Source organism: Chiloscyllium plagiosum, chromosome 31 (genome assembly GCF_004010195.1).
Source record: "Chiloscyllium plagiosum isolate BGI_BamShark_2017 chromosome 31, ASM401019v2, whole genome shotgun sequence".
In the NCBI taxonomy this organism is placed as follows: domain Eukaryota; kingdom Metazoa; phylum Chordata; class Chondrichthyes; order Orectolobiformes; family Hemiscylliidae; genus Chiloscyllium; species Chiloscyllium plagiosum.
The window spans coordinates 32,204,556-32,217,501 of record NC_057740.1 but is presented as its reverse complement, the minus strand read 5'-3'; the positions used below and the strand labels follow the sequence as shown (position 1 = coordinate 32,217,501).

The 12,946-nt window shown below is 42.0% G+C and overlaps 1 protein-coding gene across 1 annotated transcript in view; it reads left to right on the top strand.

Annotated features, from left to right (window-relative positions):
- LOC122565384 (guanine nucleotide-binding protein subunit alpha-11-like) overlaps nt 1-12,710 on the top strand; it is a 34,394-nt gene extending 21,684 nt beyond the window's left edge. Inside the window, exons 3-7 of the mRNA XM_043721312.1 lie at nt 1,931-2,085; nt 6,661-6,789; nt 8,070-8,199; nt 10,373-10,526; nt 11,694-12,710. Coding sequence (XP_043577247.1) covers nt 1,931-2,085; nt 6,661-6,789; nt 8,070-8,199; nt 10,373-10,526; nt 11,694-11,881 — 756 coding nt within the window. The 3' untranslated portion in view covers nt 11,882-12,710. The remainder of the gene's footprint in view (nt 1-1,930; nt 2,086-6,660; nt 6,790-8,069; nt 8,200-10,372; nt 10,527-11,693) is intronic.
- The last annotated feature ends 236 nt before the right edge of the window (nt 12,711-12,946 follow it).

Here is a 12,946-nt window from a genome sequence, read left to right as displayed (position 1 = left end):
TGTACCTTAAAACTCTGTGGGAAGCTAGGGAAGTAATTGCTGGGCCTCTTACTGAGATATTTGCATCATCGATAGTCACAGGTGAGGTGCTGAAAGACTGGAGGTTGGGGCTAACGTGGTGCCATTGTTTAAGAAGGGTGTTAAGGACAAGCCAGGGAACTATAGACCAGTGATTGTTGGAGGGAATCCTGAGGGACAGGATGTACATGTATTTGGAAAGGCAAGGGCTGGTTAGGGACAGTAAACATGGCTATGTGCGTGGGAAATCATGTCTCACAAACTTGATTGAGTTTTTTGAAGAAGTAACAAAGAGGATTAATGAGGGCAGAGCGGTAGGTATGATCTATATGGATTTCAGTAAGGCGTTCAACAAGGTTCCCCATGGGAGACTGGTGAGCAAGGTTAGATCACATGGAATACAGGGAGAACTAGCCATTTGGATACAGAGCTGGCTCAAAGGTAGAAGACAGAGGGTGGTGGTGGAGGCCTGTGACCAGTGGAGTGCCACAAGGATTGGTACTGGGTCTTTACTTTTTGTCATTTACATAAATGATTTGGATGTGAGCATGAGAGGTACAGTTAGTAAGTTTGCAGATGACACCAAAATTGGAGGTGTAGTGGACAGTGAAGAGGGTTACCTCAGATTACAACAGGATCTGGACCAGGTGGGCCAATGGGCTGAGAAGTGGCAGATGGAGTTTAATTCAGATAAATGTGAGGTGCTGCATTTTGGGAAAACAAATCTTAGCAGGACTTACACACTTAATGGTAAGGCCCTAGGGAGTGTTGCTGAACAAAGAGACCTTGGAGTGCAGGTTCATAGCTCCTTGAAAATGGAGTAGCAGGTAGATAGGATAGTGAAGAAGCGTTTGGTATACGTACCTTTATTGGTCAGAGTATTGAGTACAGGAGTTGGGAGGTCATGTTGGTTAGGTCACTGTTGAAATATTCCATGCAATTCTGGTCTCTTTCCTATCGGAAAGATGTTGTGAAACTTGAAAGGATTCAGAAAAGGTTTACAAGGATTTTGCCAGGGTTGGAGGACTTGAGCTATAGAGAGAGGCTGAACAGTCTCGGGGCTGTTTTCTCAGGAGCGTCGGAGACTGAGGGGTGAGCTTATAGAGGTTTACAAAATCATGAGGGGCATGAATAGGGTAAATAGACAAAGTCTTTTCCATGGGGTGGAGGGAGTCCAAAACTAGAGGGCATGGTTTAAGGGTGAGAGGAGAAATTAATAAAGAAACCTAAGTGGCAACTTTTTCACACAGAGGGTGGTATGTGTATGGAATGAGCTGCCAGAAGAAGTGGTGGAGGCTGGTACAATTGCGTTATTTAAAAGGCATCTGGATGGGTAAAGGAATACGAAGGGTTTGGAGGGATATGGGCCAGGTACTAGCAGGTAGGACTAGATTAGGTTGGGATATCTGGTCGGCATGGACGGGTTGGACCGAAGGGTCTGTTTCCATGCTGTACATCTCTATGACTCTCCAATTATGGTGCTTTAGCGTCTTTCTGTTTAACTACCCTCAAACTTTCTGTTTGAGGGCGGCACGGTGGCACAGTGGTTAGCACTGCTGCCTCACAGCACCAGAGACCCGGGTTCAATTCCCGCCTCAGGCGACTGACTGTGTGGAGTTTGCACGTTCTCCCCGTGTCTGCGTGGGTTTCCTCCGGGTGCTCCGGTTTCCTCCCACAGTCCAAAGATGTGCAGGGTCAGGTGAATTGGCTATGCTAAATTGCCCATAGTGTTAGGTAAAGGGTAAATGTATGGGTGGGTTTCGCTTCGGCGGGTCGGTGTGAAACAGGGCCTGTTTCCACACTGTAATCTAATCTAATCTAATCTACAACTGTTGTAGCCATTTTGAACAGACCATTCAGGAAATCCGATCTATGTTAATGCTACCTTTCACATTTTTATTTCATTCAACAGGAAAATTTGTATAAAATAAAGGATTTGGAAGCCTACAAAATCTCAACTCTTGAAAGACAGCATGTGGATGCAATTAAAAGCTTATGGAATGATACAGGAGTGAGAATGTGTTATGAACGACGTCGGGAGTATCAGTTGCTTGACTCTACAAATTAGTAATCCTTTATTATTTTTTAATCTCATTTCTGAAGTTTCCTTGTGCACATTTCAATTTGAATTAACCACCATAGCAGTTATTACATTATTTTTTGTTCTGTCTGTGATGTCTTAGCAATTCCATTTGTGTTTTTGCTTGAAACTAACGCCTAGTACCCAACCTGTCTATCCTGGCATCTCCAAAATTGCTACGAGAAGGTAAGGATGGCCTTGGGACCCTGCAGCCACACGGGATAAATGTGGATTTCAACAGCTTCCTCAGTTCCCCTCCCTCTACATTATCCTAGTCCCAAGCCTCTAACTCGGCACCACCTTCCGGACCTGTCCATCACTGCCCCCCTGACCTATCACTTTCTCCCTCACCTTCATACACCTATCGCTTTCTCAACCAACTCCCCCTAACCCCACTCCCTCCCATTTATCTCTCAGCCCCGACCTACAAGTTTCATTCCTGATGAAGGGCTTATGCCCGAAATGTTGATTCTCCTGCTCCTCGGATACTGCCTGACCTGCTGTGCTTCTCCAGAACTGCACCAAGTTACCTTTTGAACTAATTTATACAATGTGGCTTAATGGCCTTCCAAGATAACTATTGAGTATCATAAAATCATAGTGTCATTTATGGCATGGAAGGCCATTCAGCCCATCATGTGAAAGACAGCTTCCCACGGAGCAATCCAAGAAGCATCACTGCCTTGCTTGGTCCATGTCGTGCTGCAAGTTTATTTCTTATAAATACCCATCCAACCTTCTTTTGAAATTGTTGAGCTGCATAGGACTTTAGTAAGGCCACAGTGCAGGTGTTCACATTGCCAAAAGGAAGCAGAGGCTGTGGAAGAGGGTACAGAAGAGGTTTACCAGGATGTGGCCTGGTTTGGAGGGTAGAGATTGAAAAAAATTCAGTTTGTTTGTTTGAGGCTGAGGGGCCGACCTGATAAATGTTTACAAAATTACTAGAGTCATAGATAGAATGGATTGTTGGTGTCTTTTTCTCTGGGTAGAAAATGTCAATTGCTTGGGGACTATGGTTTAAGGCAAAAAGGCACAAGTTTAAAAGAAATGTAGGAGGCAAGCATTCTCTTTTTTTTTTACACACAGAAGGGGATAAGTGGCTGGAATGCACTGCCGGAGGTGCTGGTGGAGGGAGATACAGTAGCAACATTTAAAAGGCATCTTGGCAGATGATGAATAGGCAGGGAATAGACAGATATGGACTGCTGTAGAGGTGATAGGTTTTTAGTTTAGTAAGATGTCATGTGTTGGCACAAATTGGTTGGCCTAAGAGCCGGTTGTTGTGCTATACCGTTCTTTGTTCCCTTTGTTTTTCCACTGCTGTCACGGTTAGCTAGTTCCACCTCATTATACCCCTTGTTGCATAAACACAATTCTTTTCCATGTTCCCCCTGTTATTTCTTTTGTCCAGCGTTTTAAATCTGAACCACCATATCCTTGTACATCAGCAACAGCCCGTGTGAAATAGACTTCCCTGAATTCCGTAATCGAAAGAAAAGGTTGGATTTTCACCTCGCTCTTACAGGAAAGGAGAATCACGGACAGTTTGGCATTTGCATTTTGCATCTTCCAATGCTAATCCAAGCCACAATTTAGGCAGTCAGCACTCCCACAGGAACAAGGTAGTGGCCTCACTCAAATACAAAATATGAGATGGTTAGAAGCCCTGTAGAAATTTCCTGTCAATCAACACTGTTACCTCAGTGTCCTGAGTGCTGGGTGTGACAGGTTGGGAGGCAGCCATTGGCAGTGCTCTCCGAAAGGGATTATAAACTGCTGTCACGCCAAGCTGGAGGCGGTAGTGCCATTGTTATTTTGTTCATTCCTTTCAGATTTTTAAGCTTTCGACACTTCCTGAAGGTGGATTCCCTGCTGCTGCTTTGCATACTTTTTGTATTTCCCCATTGGTGCTATGTAAAGCTGGTCCCCACACAGTAAAGTTGTCGCTGCCCATCTCAGCAAACTGCCTGCAAACAGCATGATGCATGATTAGTCATCAGGGCAGGTGGAGCATTCACTGACACCCATTTAGAAATTGACCTATGACCCTGATATTTATGGGGAGGCTTGGAGGGGCTGAGGCTGGAGGTAGAGAGCAGGGGAAAAGTTCATGGTGGAACAGAAATTCAGGGACGTGGACTTGTGGAGGTGCACATACATTGAGTTGATGTGTTTTTCATTGGCTTACCAGCCAGTGGCCAGTTAATTGAGTTATTGAGTATAAATGTTGGCAAGTTATGTTGCCGCTGTATGAAACTTTAGGCCACATGGAGTATTGTGTGCAGCTCCAGTCATTACACTATAGGAGGGACGTGGAGAATTTGGAGAGGGTGCAAAAGAAGCTTTTGAAGATATTGCCTGGATGGAGTCTATTAGCTATAAGGAGAGGTTGGACAAATATGCATCATCTTTGTTTGAGGTGTCAGAGGCTGAGGAATGACCAGAGAGAAGTATATAAATTTATGAAAAGCATGGATTGTGTGGATATTCAATAGTCTTTTTCCAAGGGTAAAAGTGTAAAATACTGGGGGCATAGGTTTAAGGTGACAGGTGGAAAGTTTAAAGGAGATGTAAAAAACTTGCCTTGTACACAGAAGGTACCTAGAATATGTTGCCAGGGGAGGTGGTAGAAATGGATACAATAGCAACTTTTAGGTAGCATATAGACAGACACTTGAACAAGCTGGGAACAGAGGAATATGGACCATGTGCAGGCAGATGGGATTAGTTTAGAATGTCTGCTGGAAAGCCATGCTACCTTAGCGAACTATTTAAGTAATGGCCTCACCTCTGGAGAACTAGTTCCAGTATTCCCATCCATCCAAGCTGCCTCTGGTAAAACTGGAAGTGAACAGCCTACTGTCAGATTTCAGAAAAAAAATCAAGAAACTGTGAATACTGGGAATAAGACACAAAAACAAAAGTTGCTGAAAAATCCCAGCAGGTCTGGCAGCATTGGTAGAGAGAAATCAGAGTTAGCATTTCAGGCCCAGTGACTTTTTTTTTGTTTCTTATGTTTCCAACAGCCTTGGATTAGAGATGATGTGGAGGTGCCAGTGTTGGACTGGGGTGGACAAAGTTAAAAATCACACAACACCAGGTTATCGTCCAATAGGTTTATTTGGAAGCACTAGCTTTCGGAGCGCTGCTCCTTTGACAGTACCTACCTGATGCTCTGAAAGCTTGTACTCCAAGTAAACCTATTGGACTATAACCTGGTGGCATGTGATTTTTAATTTGGTTTAGAGGCATAACAGACTTAAGCATAGAACAGTACAGCACATGAATAGACCCTTTGGCCCATCATGTCTGTGCCAACCACGACACCATTCTAAACTAATCCTATCTGCCTGCACATGGTCTATATTCCTCTATGTGAAAGTGAGGACAGCAAATGCTGGAGATTAGAATCGAGAGTGTAGTGCCGGAAAAGCACAACTGGTCAGGCAGCATCCGAGGAGTAGGAAAATCGACATTTCAGGCAAAAGCCCTCCATCAGGAATGAGGCTGGGAGCCCCGGGGGTATTCCCTGCCTGTTCATGTGGCTGTCTAAATGTCTCTTAAACATGTCTATTATATCTCCTCCTACTACCTCCCCTGGCAGCAAGTTGCAGGCACTTACCACCCTCTGCGTAAAATCTTGTCTTGCACATTTCCTTTAAAAGTTCTCCTTTTACTTTAATCCTATGGTCTCTCCAGTATTTAACATTCCCACCCTGCAAAACAGGCTTCAGCTATCTACCCTAACCATGCTCCTCATAATTTTATATATTTTTATTAACTTTCCCCACAGCCTCCAACTCTCTAGCGAAAACAATCCAAGTTTGTCCTCCAACCTCTCCTTATAGCAAATACAGAGTAGAGTGTGGTGCTGGAAAAGCACAGCAGGTCAGGCAGCATCCGAGGAGCAGGAAAATCGACGTTTCAGGAATCCTGAGGAAAGGCTTATGCCCGAAATGTCAATTCTCCTGCTCCTCGGATGCTGCCTGACCTGCTATGCTTTTCCAGCGCCACACTCTTGACTCTGATTTCCAGCGTCTGCAGTCTTCACTTTCTCCTTATAGCAAATACACTCAAGTAAACCTCTTCGGCACCCACTCCAAAAGCTTCCACCTCCTTCTATAATAAGGCAACCAGACTGACCACAAACTCCAAGTGTAACTATAGTTTTATACATCTGCAACATAACTAACCAACTTTTACAGACTTGGAATGATCCATTTTCAAAGAAAGATTCCTACAGTTGAACTGCATTTTAATAAGTTCCACCTTTAATTTTTAATGAAAGTTCTCCTTAGAACGGCTATCCTCATCTCCTCTATAAACTGATTGAAATAGGAGCTAATCTGACACTGCGAAATTTAGGAAGGTCACATGACTGTCATCATATGACACACTGTAGAGCTCTTAATGATGTAACTTTCCAAGGATTTCTTTCCTTGAACAATGAGCCCACCTGAATGTGCATCAATGCTATAAGATTGAGGACACTGAGCTGCTGATAAATCTTCTAAATTCTACTCAAGCTCTAACTCACAGGGATCTGTTCATTTCTATTGCAGTTACCTGACAGACATTGATCGTATTGCAGCCAGTGATTACATCCCAACAGATCAAGATGTCTTGAGGGTTCGAGTACCAACAACAGGCATCAATGAGTATTCATTTAACATGCATACAGTATCTTTAAGGTAGGCAGAAATCATTTTGTGGAATAAAGAAGTTATCAAAAGTAAAAGTTGAATAACTTGAGTTAAACAAGTTATAAGAATAACACAAAAATAACTCAGAACTGTTCTGAGGATGGGTCACTTGACCCAAAACAGTAACTCTGATTTCTGTCCACAGATGCTGCCAGACCGGCTGAGCTTTTCGAGCAATTTCTATTTTTGTTTCTAATTTACAGCATCTACAGTTCTTTCAGTTTTTATTTTGTCTTCCTATCTATCTTGTCTATGCCCATCATAATTGTATACATTGCACCAATGTCCCTTCTCAATCTCCTGTAAGGATAACTGCTCCAAGTCTGTCCAATATCTTTATATAGCCAAAACTTTCCAGCTCAGGCAACATTCTGGTAAACCTCCTCTGCACCGTCACCTGTGCAATCACAGTTTCTGTGTCATTTATACTTTAATTGTTTCATTGGCAACAAAAAGCATAACAGAACTGGACTGAAAGAATTCAACTAGGGTATTGTGAGAAACATTGCTTGAGACGGCTGACAAATCCTGTTGGCTATTGTTAATGTGAATAGAAAATAGTTTTTGGGCAAAATGTGGAATTCATCATTTCTGCTCATGTCAAAAGTGTCAGTTATCTGGTTATCTCAGAGCAGAAATACATTGCAATAATTGAAACACATATGCTTTCAATCAGTGCTGGAACAGCAAGGGTTAATAAGACCAAGATGGTAGGATGGAAAGTCAGGGCTGCAGATCTAAGTAAAGCAAAACAAAATACTGCAGATTGAAACAAACAGGAACAGTGCTGAAGAAGGCTGTGGGTCACTGGACTCAATATGATAATACTATTCTCTTTCCACAGCTGCTGCTAAACTTGTTGAGTTCCTCCAGCAATTTTGGTGTCTGTTTGCTGCAGGTCTAATTTCCTGACCGGTGCTTTCTGACTGCTCTAGACTGTTCCATTAAAGACTCAGATTACAGGCATAAAACCAGCTGTATTGGATTTATTGAATAGAGTATTAAATAAGGTGTGGGAAATCTGACTGGCGCTGCTCAGTGGAATTTAAGGAGCATTGAAAACTGGTGCAAACCTTAGTTTTCATGTTCACCTATCTATTGAATAACGTTTGACAACCAACTGAGAATTCTCTGGATTTACATTTAAACTCATTAAGTGTGGTTCTGCTTGAAAGAGAGCAGTAATTTACATGTGTTTCCTTACCAAATGCTTTGGGACACCATGGCCAATTGTTACTGATTGAAATATTGACCTTCTTAATTCTTAGATTAGTGGATGTTGGAGGACAGAAGTCTGAGAGGAGGAAATGGATTCACTGCTTTGAGAATGTCATATCGATTATATTCCTGGCCTCTCTCAGTGAATACGATCAAGTCCTCGAAGAGAGTGAGAATGAGGTAAGGCTGATGAGAAACTGATGACATCGGACACTGTTGAACTATTGGAAATTAACATGGTTTGGATTGGTTAGTCAATACTTTAAAATGTACATGTCAGATAAAATCCCAGCTAGCTGAGGCAATGTCAAATGGGCAGCTAAAGTGTAACAAAAAACTGAACTCATCACCATCTCTTGTTTCAAATTCAAATGCAGGTTCAGTACCTCAAACCTAGTAGCTTCACAACTGAGGCTGTACTGGATTTTGTATGTTCCCACTTGAATAAACTACACATTTCCATTGTAGTGAAGCTATACTAGGAAACTAATGTGTTCAGGGACACAACCATTTTGATCAGTCTATCCTAAAATCTTTACACACCTGTCTCTAAGTCAGCTAGAAGCAAATATTCCCACCTTTGACTTTAGCCTTGATCCTGGCCTGTCAAGAATGATTGTATACAAATGAAAATGAGTCAGATTCTTGATGCTCGAGTTTAGCAAGGTATGATTGGAACCAGGTGGACCTTGTTGACTATGAGGTCCTTAATTGGGGTTATTAACCTGGGCCCATCAGGAATCCCTGGCTGACCAAAATTAACAGGGATGGGAAGGAAATGGTCTAGTGGTATCATCACTTGATTCATAATCTCAGATTATGCCCAAAACGTCAATTCTCCTGTTCCCTGGATGCTGCCTGACTTGCTGCGCTTTTCCAGCAACACATTTTCAGCTCTGATCTCCAGCATCTGCAGACCTCACTTTCTCCTCATAATCTCAGAGACCCAAGTGGGGACTTGGGTTCAAATCCTGGCAATGCCCAGAGTGGAATATTAACAGGGGATTGGAGCCCAGGTGTCTACCAACACCCTTGAGATTTTCAGGGAAAGATGGGCACCACAGGGAGTGGAGTGTTTTATTCCCCCCACAACTCTATTTTGATTTAATCCCTATCCTCCTCTTCACTGTTGATCACGCAGCATTGCACTCTCTCAAGGAGGTCAAAACCTAGTTCTGAGGAAGGGTCACTCGACCCGAAACATTAACTCTGACTTCTCTCCACAAATGCTGCCAGACCTGCTGGGCTTTTCCAGCAATTTCTGTTTTTTGTTTCCTTATCTCTAAATTTGGTTTGCAACTGATTGTGTCAGCTATGCCTCAGTTGGCAGTCACATTTATCTCTGGATCACAAGGTTCTGGGTTCAAGTCCCGCTAGGGCTCGAGCACAAAGAAATCAAAGCTGATGCTCTAGTGCAATATTGAGCCTGTCAGAGCAGCTCTCTTTTTTTTCCAATCGGATCAGTCACAATTGTATTGAATGGCAGTGAACAGACAGATGGCCCACTTCTGCACCAAGTTCATACATATGTTCATGAAGTACTATTCATACATCAACAAGCTTTTCAAAGAATTGACTTGACAGCAAATGTGTCTATTACTTTTTCCTATTGAGTCATAGACATGTACAGCATGGAAACAGACCCTTCAGTCCAACTCATCCACACCAACCAGATATTCCACCCAATCTAGTCCCAGCATTCAGCCCATATCCCTCCAAATCCTTCCCATTCATATATCCATCCAGATGTCTTTTCAATGTTGCAATTGTAACAGCCTGCACCACTTCATCTGTCAGCTCATTCCACACACGCATAGACAGAGCTGAAATGTGTTTCAACTACAGAAGGCAAAATAGAGAATAGGTTAGCTGAGCTAACACAATTTGGCTGGATTTGTAGTGCATGGTTCAGTCCCAACTTGGATATTGATTCCTCATCATTCTCCATAGGAAAACAGGGTTCAGTGATCCACAAATAATGACAGATACTGCTGAATATTAGTTGGGAATGAGCAAAATGGGGGAGGTATAAAGAGACAATGTGAAAAGTGAATGAAATGAGCAACTCCTCAAATGGCTGGAGGATATAACTTTAACAGGACAGGGTCACAAGGGTGATCTCCATTCTGAGGAATTTATAATACATTCTGCTTGTAGCATTTAAAAAATGTTACAGGTGATTATAGAAGCAAATTACAATATAATATGGACACTGGCATCCTTATATTAAATCCTAATTCAATGCAACACATTTATATCTTGATAGGATAAAGCAAAGCACAAGATTTAGAAAACTTAAATTTGAAAGGATTCTTAAAAATTAAGTGCTGTGATATTTTTGTTGTTGTCCCAGAATCGAATGCGGGAGAGCCTGGGTCTTTTTCACTTTATTCTGAAATCCAACTATTTTGTCAATTCATCCATCATCCTGTTCTTGAATAAAAAGGATATTTTGGAAGAGAAAATTAGAAAGTCGCATTTAGTGGACTACTTTCATGAATTTGATGGTAAGCAGAAAACATTGTTGTTTGGCTTTTCTCCTTCTCACTTTCATTGTAAGAGTCCCCACTGTTCAATTACTTCTCTTTTACTAAAATAAGACTAAATATGTGCTCATTGATGTGAAGGTAAATGATATTAATTCTGGGAATGGAACATCTTTGTTTCAGGAACACAATGTCAGCATCAAACACTCCTGGGTCAGGTAAACCACAGCTGAATACAGATTTTTAAAAATGCCTCGAACGCACCTCTGTGTCACAATACCTTAAATTGTAAAATTTTAAATTACTTGCCTCATTTTCTGAATGCTATAAGTAAAGCCAATGAAAGTTTGGGGCAGTTTAATTTCCTTGATTCAGGATTGCAAATGCTGGTTTTATTTTACAATATTGCCTTAATGTGCAAGCAGACATGAGCAATCTAAGTGAATTGAATATGGTTCTTTCTGCACAAGTTTCTGGAGAACAAAACATCAACAAGTCAGGAATCCAGAGTGCTTAGAGTCAGAGGTTTACAGCATGGAGACAGGCTCTTTGGTCCAACTTGTCAATGCCACCCAGTTTTCACAATTATTCTGGTCCCATTTGCACTTATTTCCTCTTGATTGCATCACAGGATAAGGCCTCACAGGAAATGCTAGTATTTATTGTCCATTCCTAATAGTCCTTGAGAAAGTGGGAGTCACCTGTTTTCTTGAAGTGCTACATATTCACAGGACTTTCCCTATGTGATTTGTAAATGTGCTGTTCCAGGCTTAATGGGCATTATGTACATGAATGACACTTGCGCTCACGGTGATAAAATGATGCCTCTTTACAATATCAGTTCTTCACGACCATGCACTATGTAAGATGGAAGATCAGTCTTCCTGGGGTTTTTCCATGAGTTATTAAACTGAGGCCCTGTCTGCTTGTTTGGGTGGATGTCCTGAAGTCATTATCTCAAAGTGAAGCTGGGGATTTATTCCTGGTGTTCTGACCAAGTTTCATCTCTATGAAAATTCCACACAAAAAAATTATTTGGTTGCTGTTTGCGGGGATTTGGGAGGATTAGATGCCATGTTTCCTACATTACAACACTGACTACACTTCCTTGGCTTTAAGACATATTGAGATGTCTGGTGACCAATGCAAAGGCCCGACAAGTGCAAATCTCTCTTTCTTTGTCTTTAGGACCTAAACGGAATGCTGAAGCCGCCATGGACTTTATCGAGACAATGTATCTACGCCAAGTTGAAGAGGGGAGAAGAATCTTCTCACACTTCACCTGTGCCACAGACACCGATAACATCCGCAAAGTGTACTTGGATGTTAGGGACACTGTCTTGTTTGGAATCTTACAAGACCTGGATTTATTATAGAAAGACAAGATAAAAGTGGTGTCTTTAACTTTCCCAATACAGCTTGGCTGAGAACATAAAAATCCTTAGAAGTCATATCAACACTCCTATCAATGACATGTTTCTTCAGCTGTTGCACCGTAGATTTGAAAAGCACTTATTTCCAAAATGAAACCTTTCTGGAACTATTTTTGTGATCATATTACTGTTAATCTTCACACAGATCAACAAACTTTAAAGTGAAGATTAACTGGAGAAGGATGGTCAAATGATGAAGAAACTGTAACATATCTTCATGAATTTTCCAAGGGTTTGTTCACTGATTTTGACAATCTATAGTTTGTCTTTAAAAGCCAGGTTAATTACTATACTCAGGAATGGATGTTTGTACTGAGTGATCTCAAGATCAGAGGTAAACTGGCGGTAATGGCGAAGGAGGCCATGATCCCAGCACATTCAGGATCATGTGCAAGGAGGAAAGAATATCACTCACTCTTTGCAAGTCACCCCAATGAATACTGAATTGACGCTATCTTCCTTCAGGCCTGAGATGATGTGTAGCTCATGCCCAGTGACACAATTCACCCCTCTTGCTCAAGAACACAGAGCTTGGTGTTTATCCTGGAGTTGCCAATTCTGCTTGGATATATATCATAAAATCATAGAATCCCCACAGTGTGGAAACAGGCCATTTGGCCCATCAAGTCCATTCTGCCCCTCTGAAAAGCATCCCATCTAGACCAAACCCTTACCCTATTAGCCTGTATTTTCCAAGGGTAATCCACCTAACCTGAGCATCCTGGACTCTATGGGCAATTTAGCGTGGCCAATCCACCTATCCTGCACATGTTTGGACTGTGGGAGGAAACTGGAGCACCTATGCAAACTCCATATGGATAGTTGCCAGAGGCTGAAATCAAAACCAGGTCCCTGGTGTCGTGGGGCAACAGTTCTAACCACTGCGCCACCCGCTTCAGCTCATTGTTTGCCTATTCCACACCAACTGGCAATTATACAATGTGTTACCTGATTAAGAATCTAATGCATACAGCTATAATGCCTCAAGCCTCCAATGTTTTAGAAAGC